This window comes from Orycteropus afer, unplaced genomic scaffold (genome assembly GCF_000298275.1).
Source record: "Orycteropus afer afer isolate SDZICR_OR568_19922 unplaced genomic scaffold, OryAfe1.0 scaffold00316, whole genome shotgun sequence".
NCBI classification, from domain to species: Eukaryota; Metazoa; Chordata; class Mammalia; order Tubulidentata; family Orycteropodidae; genus Orycteropus; species Orycteropus afer.
Window position 1 is genome coordinate 4003024 of NW_006921903.1, and position 11277 is coordinate 4014300.

The window sequence follows — 11277 nt, forward strand, 5'->3', positions numbered from 1 at the left end:
GGTTAGCAGTCAAATGCCTTTGGCACTACACCACCAGAGCTCCTTATAAGGGCCTTAGGGAAATAAGATTATCAAGTAAATCAAGGTTTTAGAAAGAAACTTATCTTGCTTACATTAAGCTGCAGAAAGCTTTTCAGCAGTGTCAGCTCTGCCCAGTGGCCCCCAGGGCCCAGCTAAGAGCATCCTGTAGGAGGAGGTGATGGCTAAGAGAGAGCTGAGGGACGAAGAACCAAAGCAAGCCTCCCTCCCACCCCCAGGGTGGTGCGGACTTTTCCTTAATTCCTGTTGGACGAAGGGAGTCCTTTCCCATTCCAGGGAACAGCTTCCCATCTCTGCCCATGCAGAGGGCGCCCAGTCCTTGCTCTGCTGTCTGGCTAGTGAGGCCAGCAGGAGAGGGGACAGCAGAAGTAGATCCCCTTCCGTCAGGCCCAGAGCCTCCCCACAGGGCACCCACAAAGCGGGCTCAATGACACTTTGGTATCAAGTCCTCAGCCGGTTTAGAGACCAACACTGTGTCCTTCCCAGAAAAGCCGCCAGGGGCTCTGCACTCAGCCTGTGGGTGTGGAGCCGGGGGCATCTAGGCCTTCTTTCCCAAAGGAGGAGAAGGAGGAATAAGGGAAGCTTGGGGACAAAGCCCAGCAGGGCACCGCTGGGGGAGGAGTCAGAGAGGCATCTCCTTCCCAGCAACTGCAGAGAGCTTGGAAGGAAGCAAGAAAGAGTCAGGCACACAGCAAATAAGGTCAGGCATTAACCAAGTCCACTCATCTCAAACTTCATTATCAGCCACAGGTCATGAAGAGAAATACATCCATGGGCCTTTGAAGAGAAGATGATGGGGGAGGGGTAAAGAAGAAAGGATTCCTGTTTCAGTGGAGGAGGCCCTGGCCTGAGGGGCACAGTCACCTGATACAGAGGACAGGACCCTAGGGCAGGATGCCTGGCCTTGCAACACCTGTGGGAGTGGCCCTCTCGGGAGGTGGCACCTGCGTTTGCCAGGAGTCCTTGTGCTTTCTGACCTGGGCCTGGGGGCCGCCTGGGGGCCTCCTGGGGCTCCTGTGTCCCTCCTGTGCCTGTCCTTGCCTCTGTAAGCATCAGTTCCACAGACAGGCAAAGGGACTTCCGCCCAGTCATTCTAGCACCCATTTGGGGGTAAGGGGTCCTGGGGGAGGGGAACTAGGGGATCCGGGATTGACTGAGTAAAGGTGACCAAGGCCTGGATCTTCAGCTCTGACACTGAGGTTGTAGATGACAGAGGTTCGTCTATTTCCAGGAAAGAGGCTCGCCTATGGCTGTGGACAGTCCTGAGCAGGCTGGGACATCGGGTGGGCAGGCCCTGAGCAGCCCTAGACTCCTTGGCCCCACAAGCAGCTGTCACCTTGATCAGATTGTGCCCACCTCCCCTGCCTTGGTGTGCACACCCCAGCTCTGGACCCCTGCCCTGTATCTGTCACCTCAGAGCAGCCTGGAGACCAGTGTGCACACCAGAGAGAGAATCAAGGACTGGGCCGCCCAAGTGTGAAAGAGCCATAAGGAGGACAGAGGACAGGAAGGCTCAAGAGCCTTAGAGTCAGGAAGTCTAGCCTAGTTAGAGGGCTAGCAGGCTGCGCTCTCGGCAGAGCAGCGGGCCGGAAAGACCCCGGCCAGTGCGCAGGGCCAGCTCCGCACTCTGGGCGAGAGTGAGCAGGGCTGTCTTCCCCGGCACAGTTTTGCTGGCCCTGGCGGACACCAGGGCCTCCTGGAGCCGTCACAGAGGGAGAAGCCTTTGCTCAAAGCAAGACCAGGACGCCTTTCGGCTCCTCTGTCATCCCTGGTGTCTGCGCGGAGCCCGGCGTCCCCGCCCTGCCGCCCGCAGGTTCCTGCCCCCGCCCCACGCCTGCCCCGCATCCCAGCTCCTCCACCCGCGGAGCAGCGCGCGGGGCCGCCGCGAAGGGGAAAGTTGGGCAGCGCGCGGCGCCGCGGGGGAAAGCGTTAATGGGCGGCCGGGTGGGAGCAGCGGCGCTCGCTCGCCCACGTCACACCCGTGCGGGCTCTGCTGACGACCGCGGCGCCTGGGGACGCCGGCGCGCTCCGCTCGCCAGGTGCTCCGCCTGGAAATGTCTCCATTAGTTGTCGCCCGCTCCCCGCTGGAGCGCGCGCGCCGAGCGGCCGCGCCGAGCCCTAGCGGGCGGCCAGGAGTGGCCCGGCGCCACCACAGGTAGGCAAGGTCCCCGCGGCCGCCCCCACCCAGGGGCTCCGAGACCCCTCCCCCCATCAGAGGAGGCGGAGGCTCCGCGCTTCCGCCGAGGGGCGCGGGCGGCGGCGCGGCGACTCCCTGGTGCGTCCCGGCTGCGCCCAGCTCACCGCGGCCCGGGCGCCGAGCGGCGCGGGCGGGCGCTTCCCCACCGCAGGTAGGAGTGGGCTCGGCCGCGCAAACTTTGCGAGAATGGTCCCCGCGCCGGAGGGGACAAAGTTTGCTAGCCGCCAGTGGGGAAGTGGAGACAGGAGCGCCTACTGCAAGTTGCGAAAAGCAGGACGCGGAGGGCGGCGCGGGGAGCGGGGGCGACGCCGGGCAGTGGGGCCAGTGGGCGGAACTCAGGGGCACGGGCCGGGCGCCGGGACTGCGCGCCTTCCGGCCTCGGGCTGCGCCGGGCGGGAATCGCGCACCACGCACGAGAGGCTGGAAGCGGGCATTTCGGGGAGGAGGGAGTTAATGTGTGCCCTGCACCTCGCCCCACTGGTTCCGGCAGGGACGCCAGGGACGGGCTGCGAATGAATGACCTGCCAGTCTCGGGATTCGGGAATCCCGCGCCCGGTGATCAAGAACGCAACTGACCCTGGGCGTCCGCGAGCAGTGCGCACAGATGCTCGGCCTCCGTCCGGCCTTCGTCTCAGAAAAGAAGGCCTTGCCTGGTACTCCAGGCTCTGCCCAGGCTCTCTGGCTGGGGTCAACTTTGCTGGGCCGGAGAGAGCCCTGGGCGGCACTCGGTGCGCGCCGTGGGAGAGGCCCCGGGAAGACCCCAGGAACCGGCTGGGAGATCCTGGACTCAGCTGGTCCCAGGAGCAAGACTCCATCGGGAACCGCGGGGTGGTCAGAGCACAGCCTGTCTCCGTAGCGTGCCTCCACCGTTCCGACGGCCCAAGGTCTCACAGCCACATCCACGCTGTTCCCACCAGCCTGAGGTGAATAGTGTGGCCCTGTGAGAGCTTAATGTTTCGGGCTACCAGCCCTCTGTTCCCTCTGCGGCCTGCTCAAGTCCCCTGGCCCTGGACTCCTTGTGAATTTCGCAGGCCCGTGGGGCACCGCACAGAAGTGCAGCTGCAGCTGGGTCAGCGGGGAATCCTGTGGCTTCTGACGGTCCCACTCAAGATGTGTTTAGTATTGGAGGTGGCCACCAAGGGAAGCCCGCTCAGCACACCTCGTCTACACAGGCATGTAACTGAGGGTATTTGAGGTGCTGACAGCCCTGTTCCCTCTGTTTGAGAGGAAAGCCCGGCGAGTTCCGCAGCTCCGTCTTATATGGGGGACTTGGACCATTAACACTGGGTTTTCTTTGGGGCATGGATGGCCCAGAAAGCCCATACACACACACTTCGGGTTAGTGGGCCTCTGTGGGCTTTCACATCGTCACCAGGAAACCCCTGGTGTGCGCCGATCTGGTTGGAGACCACGGGGCTGAGCCGGCATCCAGGATTGGATAGCAGGGCCTGGGTGAGCTCCTGGTCTAGGTGAGTGGCTGTCTCCTCTAGAGCAGCCAGCCTCCTGAAGCAGGGTGGCCTGGGCCAGGCCCTTGCACAGCCAGCCAGGACCTGGGACCGGCAGGAAGCCCAGCGTCAGGGTGCAGCTGCCTGAGGAAGTGGAGTCCTGTGCTGGATTTCTGGGTTTAGGGAGTGAGGGCAGAGAGAGGCAGAACACAGACAGACGGCCTGGGCTGGGCCAGTGGGGACTGGGAGAGTCTGTTTATCAGGCAGACTGGAAAGAAAGAAAAATAAAAAGAATATTGCAGTGATGGCCAAAGGAAGCCCCCTGTAACCCTTCCTCCAGAGGCCCCCAAGGACAGACCAAGCCAGCTGTGTGCATGGAGCAGTTGGAGCCAGGCCTTGCTCAGAACATGAATGGCCAGGGTGTTCAGGTCGCTGCTCCTTTGCTGCTCACCAGCCTCGGTGGGAGTCTCTGGGAAAGGAAATTAGCGCAGGCCTAGGTGGGCCAGGCACTCTGAGCCCCAGCTGCCAGGAGCAGGCCGCAGGCCGCAGGCCGCTGGACCCTAGGTTGTGGCTTTGCTTCTGGGCCTGGATGAGCGCTCACAATCGCTAGGGCCCTCATTGACCCTCACGCGCCCAGATGGGGCAGGGCCAACAGGGGTGAGGAAAACACAGGTCATTAATGAATGTCATCCTTCCCTGGAGATCCCTGCTCCCTGGCCTTCAGTGGCCCCCACCGCACATCCTTCCCCCGGGCCTGGCCACACAGCCAGGAAGAGAGAGAGAGACAGACAGAAAGGGGGTGGGGGAGAGATGTTTGTAAACAATAAATAATGGAAAGTCGGTGGGTGATCAGCGTAAGCCTCGGTGAAAGGCAGAAACCCGGCGGAATTGGGGGGAGGGAGATGGGGGGAGGGGAGGAGCAGGAAGCCGGGGAGAGCGGCATCGGGATTCATTTCCACCCGAGAAGCCCCGGTGGCTAGTTTCTTATTATTTACAGGAAGGTGATCTTAGCAATTCAGGTGAGAAAGAAATAAACACGGCCTCCGCAAAATCAATACAGAATTCAAAACAATTATTAATGTCATTTGACTCGTGTTCTTTATACATCTCTCCCGGCTACAGACGCTAAACTGTCTGAATAATTTGCATGGGGCGGCTATTCATTATTTCCGATGGTTTCCTTTTGCGAGCAGCTCGGACGTGGCCGGCTGCGGTCCAGCGGGATCAGAGAACTCGTATTTTCATCTGTAAATTAAAGCAATTACGCAGCAAATATTATATGATGTGTACTCTGGTCTCCAGATAGTCATCAATCACCTTCAACCGAGCTGTCAGAGAGCGCAGATTTCGTTTCTGCGAGGCAGGCTTGCAGCTGGGGAGAGGGCGAGAACGTCATCATTAATTAGAGGGTGACCCTGGGGCGATTCACAGGTCTGAACCCAGGAATCTTTCCGAGCAAGTCTGCACAGCGCCAAACGCAGCTCCCCTCCCAGCCGACCGCGGGGGGCCCAGCCAGGCGAAAGCAGCAGGGGCGCGCCCGGGCCCACTGAGGGCGGCGGGGCGAGAGGCCCAGACGAGCCGGGCGCCCCCTTGCAGCCTGAGCGCGGGCCACGGCTTCGGACTCAGAGGAGTTCCCCGGGCAGAGACAGGCTGGGACTGCTGGACCATGTGTACCTGGCCCCCTCCCCCGGCCGCCCGGCCTCGCCAGGCAGGGAGCAGCGCACCGCGGGCACCGAGAGCGCGCGTGGGCCGGCAGCCCCGCCCCTGCCCCCAGCCCCAGGTCTCCGGGAGGAGCGGGCGGGGCCCAGTCCGAGTTGGAAAACCGGCTTTTGGGAGCGCGCTGGGACTTCTAGCAGTGCCCCGCTTGGCCGCGTGGGGCAGGGGGTGGTGACGGAAGGCAGCCTGCCAAGTGGGGGGGGGGAGTAAAAAGGGGGCGTCCTGTGAGCCGAGTAGGAACTGAATGACCAGGTGGGGGCGTTCCCAGGGGGAGATGCGGCAGCCCGAGAGAGACAGCTGGCAGCCAAGGGCCCGGGGAGGCCCCTGGCGCACCTGGGCCACCGAGACCCCGAGAAGCCGCCTCTGGGGACGGCTCCAAACATCCACAGCCCTGAGGCCGTTTTGAGCTCCAGAGGTTGGCACACTTGTGGCCACAGTTGGTTGTGGAAGCCAGAATCTGTATACGGTTGAAACCGGTGGCAAAGTGCTAGGAGACGCGGAAGCAAGGTGTTCAGACGTCGCGGTTAAATTGTAGCGAAGCCCAGGCGCAGTGCCTGGGCCGCTCTCTGGCCGAACGCACAGAGGCCTGCGCTTGGCCTCCTGCGTCAGGAGGAGAAGCTCTCGGGGAGCTGAGGTCTGCGGCTGCGTACCGCCAGCACTGGGCTAATTGTAACTGTTGATTACATCTTAAATGAAGACTCACTCCTGTGTCCCTTCATATGTCTCCTTTGTAATTGAGACTAATGATTACAGTGGGGTAGGAAGGAGCAGCTGCTCATTAATTAATTTCTAATTAAAAGTGCCTCCCATCCACGAGTGACTAAGGAGAAAACGCCGTTCATCGGGGCTGTATTGATTCCCGGGATGGAATTCATTGGTTAAAGCCGGTTGGCCCCGCCGCCGGCCTGGAGCGCCGGGCGCTTTCCCCGCCCAGCCCGGGACCGCTGGCCGCGCGCTCCTGGCACGCGGGCCGAGTGACCCGCGCGTCTGCGGCCGGCCCGGCTGCGCGGCGTGGGGCTGACGTCAGCGCCTCTGCCGCTAAAAGCCGCGCACTTCTGACTTGACGGCTTTGCCCGTCTCCTTGATTTTTTTTTTCTTTCTTTCCTTTTTTTTTTTTTTTTGCAAAATATGTATTTGTGTCGACACGGCGAGGCCACTCGGTCCCAGAGCCCCCTCGAGGCTCCGGATCGCGAGGGTAAAAGAATCGCTGCAGCCACTGAGGCTCTCTTTCTTAGCCGGTTAAAAAAGTTCGCCGTGGGTGGAAGAACTAACGCAGGGTTCGGCTTCCCCCAGCAGCGATTAGGAGACCTCGGCCCCGGAGCAGTGGCCGCGCCACGCGAGCCTCCGCGCCCCGGACCCCGCCGGCCCCGCCCTGAGGCCCCGGGTCAAGCTCGCCATGTCCTACCCACAGTTTGGATACCCCTACTCCTCGGCTCCCCAGGTAAGCCCCCCCCCCCCAAAGGCCTCAGAGAATGTGGCCAGAGGCAAAGGCAGCGGCTTCCTAGGGAGCAGGGTCTGAGCCTCAAATGCCCTGCCTGGGAATGCCCAGCGACCTGAGCCTCCCAGACTGCGCTCCGGGGGAGCCGGGGACCCTACAAAATACTTGAGGCAAGGAAAGAAGTGGAGCGCGGGACGCACGTCGCCTTGGACACCTCCCGCGGGTGGGGAAGTGAGATGAGCACTCCTGGCCCAGGCCGGCCTGGACCCCAAGTGGCCAGAGGAGGCCGGGCGCGCGCACAGGCTCGCGTGTATGTGTGGGGGACGCTCATTCGTTTGTGGACCCCTGCAGGCCCGAGGGGACACACCACCCCTCGTAGGCGGAGCGTAGGGCCTGTGAAGGCCCAGGGGCCCTAAACTAGGCTCGCAGACGTGGGGACTTCCTCGCAGCCCCTCTCTCCCCGCAGTTCCTGATGACCACCAACTCCCTAAGCGCGTGCTGCGAGTCTGGCGGCCGCACGCTGACTGACTCCGGGCCCGCTGCCTCGGCCCAGGCGCCGGTCTACTGCCCAGTCTACGAGAGCCGGCTGCTGGCCACCGCGCGCCACGAGCTCAACTCGGCCGCCGCGCTCGGCGTCTACGGGGCCCCCTACGGCAGCTCGCAGGGCTATGGCAACTACGTGACCTATGGCTCCGAGGCATCTGCCTTCTACTCACTGGTAAGGGGCTCACCGCAAACCTCTCCCCGCCCCAGTGCTGCCCCTCGATTGGCAAAAGCACTTTCCCTGCACTCGGTGGCAGGGGCGCGGATCCACAGACCGCTGGGGGTGGGAAGACAACTTTGCGCCCCCTACCCTGCTCCCTGGTGGGTGGGGTGCCGAATTTGATGTATCTGTTGTTTCACGATACAATTGTTTCACGTTCACTACTCACGCTCTCTGGCTCTGAGCGCACCCTCCTCCTGCCCCCTTTCTCCCCCTGCCCCTCTCCAGTTCCTCCCTGTCCGTCCCCTCTCCACACCTCTAGGCTGTCCTACTCCTCCCCTCCCAATCCCTCTCCGACTCATCCCTCCTTTCCCCTTCTCCGTCCGTCCATCCGACCAGCCCCCTCCTTCTGCTCCCCTGCCCTCCCACCCCAGCCCTCCCCACTCTCTCCCCCTCCCCCTCCTCTCCCCTTCACCCTTCCCGCCCTCCCCCTCCTTCCTAACGTCCGTCTGTCATTCTTCCCTCCTCCCTAGTTACCCCTTCACCCCGGTTCTCCCCGACTCTCCCAGTCTGTTCCCTCTCCCCCGTCCCCATTTCCTCTTCTCTCCCCCTTCTCTATCTTTCCCCTCCAACTCTCCCCTCCCGCATTCCAGCCCCCTTTCCCCGACGCCCCTCCTCCATTGTGGGCGTTCTTCCCACCATTCCGGAACCCAGTTGGGAAGCAGAATTAAAATGAGTGTCTTCCCAACCTGGGCCCGAGGGGCAGTGTGGAGGCCACGGGAGTCGGGCTGTGGGGCTGCCCAGGGGTCAGCGTGAAGATTGCTGCAGCGAAGGGGCCTTGAGGAGGAGCTCGGGTTGGGCCACATGCCCGGAAGCTGCGTCCCCAGACTTCTTCTTTCCTACAGAACAGCTTCGACTCCAAGGATGGGACGGGATCTGCGCATGCGGGCCTGGCGCCCGCCGCCGCCGCCGCCGCGTACTACCCGTACGAGCCAGCGCTGGGCCAGTACCCGTATGACAGGTGAGGGACTGGGGCCCCCGCCCTGGCCCTGGCCCCGCCCCCGAGGGCCCGGCGCGACCGCTGCCGCCCAGTCTTCCCCTACTGCCCCCTCGCCCCTGCTCTCTGGGACTGTGGGGCGCGGAGGAGAACGACTGTCCCAGGGTCTGACTGGAGCTGACCACGTGGAACGTCCGCTTCCTTGGTGCCTGTGCCACCCTAGGGTTAAAATAAGGCGCCACCCGTCAGATCTCCGGAAGTCCTTGCCTTGACAGTACTTGTCTGGATAGTTGAGTCTGGCAGACCCGGTCTGTTCAGAGCTATTTCCTCTCGGGGCTTCCGAGGGATTCTACGCAGTGCACCCCGGGCCCAGTCAAGCCCTCCGCAGCCTCCCGTCCCATCACTGAAAGCGCGGGCCGACTTCATCAGGTGATACTTAAAACATTTAACTGGAAAAAGCCCAGCGAAGCCTCAGGGCTGTTTCTTTCCACCGGCTCTAATGACCCTTTCTGCTCACCAACATTAAATATTCGGGTGTGGTTTCACATCACTGCGCTAAGTTTTCAAGGTGCCGCAATCAAAAGGGTAGGACAAGCCCGATAGAGTAACTCCAGGAAATACCGATCTAAGTAGAATGGCCCAACCTTGGCTGGGCCTGGCGTGCGCCTTCTGCCCTTGACTTCCAGCTAGAGGGGGAACGGGCTCTGTGTAAGTTTAGCATAAATATTGTCTTTGCCTCAGGGCGCAAAAGGCAGTGCCGGCAGCAGGGGTGGGGGTGGGGAGCCTGGCTGGGGCCTGGGCCCACCGGAGGTGAGTGCAGCTATCTGCTTCCGGCCATAAATGCAGGACTGGAAAAGAGGCCTGCTTTGGCCTCGCCCTCCGCGGGGTGGCCGCGGCAGCGGGTGCTCACTGGTGCCCGTCTCCAGGTACGGAACCATGGACAGCGGTACGCGGCGGAAGAACGCCACGCGTGAGACCACCAGCACGCTCAAGGCCTGGCTGCAGGAGCACCGCAAGAACCCCTACCCCACCAAGGGCGAGAAGATCATGCTGGCCATCATCACCAAGATGACGCTCACGCAGGTCTCCACCTGGTTCGCCAACGCGCGCCGGCGCCTCAAGAAGGAGAACAAGATGACGTGGCCACCCCGGAACAAGTGTGCAGACGAGAAGCGGCCATACCGGGAGGGAGAAGAGGAAGAGGGCGAGGAGGAGGCTCGGGAGGAGCCCCTCAAGAGTGCCAAGACCGAAGGTGAGTCGGGAGGTGGGTGCTGCTGGTGCCGAGGCCTTGGCGGCTGGCCCAGGCTCCCTGCGCATCTCTGCCAGCCCTGGGGCACCTAAGTTGGGTGGGGTCACAAACTCTAAGTAAGAGGGCAGCAAATGAAAGAGAAGGGGCTGTGGGAGGCTCCGGGTTTGTTGGGGACTTGGTAGTGAATCTGACCACGCCTAAAGAAATCTAAAATCAAGTTTAGTAACACTCCACCCCCTCTTCCCACAATTTGTGGCTGAGATTGACTGCCCTGTCGGTTGCTAGTTTTCCACCTGGGAACCTCTAGGGGAGATGGGAGGTGTGAAGAAAAGACAGGTGCCTCTCCTAGCCTCAGAGTCAGGCAGCATAGGGTTGGGCCTGGAGTAAGTGACAAGGGGAGACAGGACACCTGATTAACCAGCGGTCTGTCTCTCTTCCTCCGCTGGGTACTATTCCTTACCTGGGCAGAGGCCATCAGCAAAGACAAGGAGCTAGAGCTCAGTGACTTGGACGACTTCGACGCCCTGGAGGCGGAGACTACGGAGTGCCAACTGAAACCGCCCTTCCAGACCCTGGATGGAGGCCTGGAGAGGGTCCCCGCTGCCACGGACGGCCCTGGTGCCCCAGGCAAGGAGGCCTCCGGTGCCCTCCGGATGCCGATGGCCGCCGGTGCTGGAGGGGCCCTGGACCAGGACCTGGAGAGGGCCCGGAGCTGCCTCCGAAGCGCAGCGGCCGGGCACGAGCATCAGCCAGGCGCCGGGTGCGGCTCGCAGGCCTGCGAGGCCAAGCTGGGCTTCTCACCTCCCGGGGCGACAGCGGGCCTGGAGGCCAAGCCCCGCATCTGGTCCCTGGCACACACGGCCACAGCTGCCGCAGCCACGGCTCTGAGTCAGACTGAGTTTCCCTCGTGTATGCTCAAGCGCCACGGCCTCTCGTCCGCTCCCTCCGCGTCCTCGCCTGCGGTCCCTGCCCCTACCGCTGCCCTGGACAGGCACCAGGACTCCCCGGTCACCAGTCTCAGAAACTGGGTGGATGGGGTTTTCCACGACCCCATCCTCAGGCACAGCACTTTGAACCAGGCTTGGGCCACCGCCAAGGGCGCCCTCCTGGACTCGGGGCCGCTGGGACGCTCGCTGGGGCCGGGCGCCAACGTGTTGACGGCGCCCCTGGCGCGCGCCTTCCCCCCCGCCGCACCCCAAGATGCCCAGGCCTCTGGTGAGGCCAAGGAGCTGCTGGCCTTGCCCAAGGCCGGCAGCAAGCCCTTCTGCGCCTAGCGCCAGCCGGGCCCCGCCGATCCCGAAGAGCGGATGCTCAGGCCGCAAGCGTGGACGGCGCTGTTTTTCTACCAAATACGCAAAGGGAGGCACCGCGCGGGGGAAAGCTAAGGCCGCCAACCCAGCGCAGAGAGAGGCTCTGAGCTGGGTCTCCAGTGGCCGAGGACGAGCCCCGCGCACCACCGCGCGCTGGTTCTGTGACTCCATCGTCTAGTAACT

General features: G+C 62.7%; 1 protein-coding gene across 1 annotated transcript; it reads left to right on the forward strand.

Moving 5' to 3' along the window:
• The first annotated feature begins 6793 nt into the window (after nucleotides 1-6793).
• Nucleotides 6794-11058, forward strand: IRX4 (iroquois homeobox 4). The gene is made up of 5 exons (XM_007951897.2): nucleotides 6794-6838; nucleotides 7302-7553; nucleotides 8444-8559; nucleotides 9462-9787; nucleotides 10253-11058. Exons 1-5 carry the CDS (start codon nucleotides 6794-6796, stop codon nucleotides 11056-11058), a joined length of 1545 nt encoding a protein of 514 aa, XP_007950088.1.
• The last annotated feature ends 219 nt before the right edge of the window (nucleotides 11059-11277 follow it).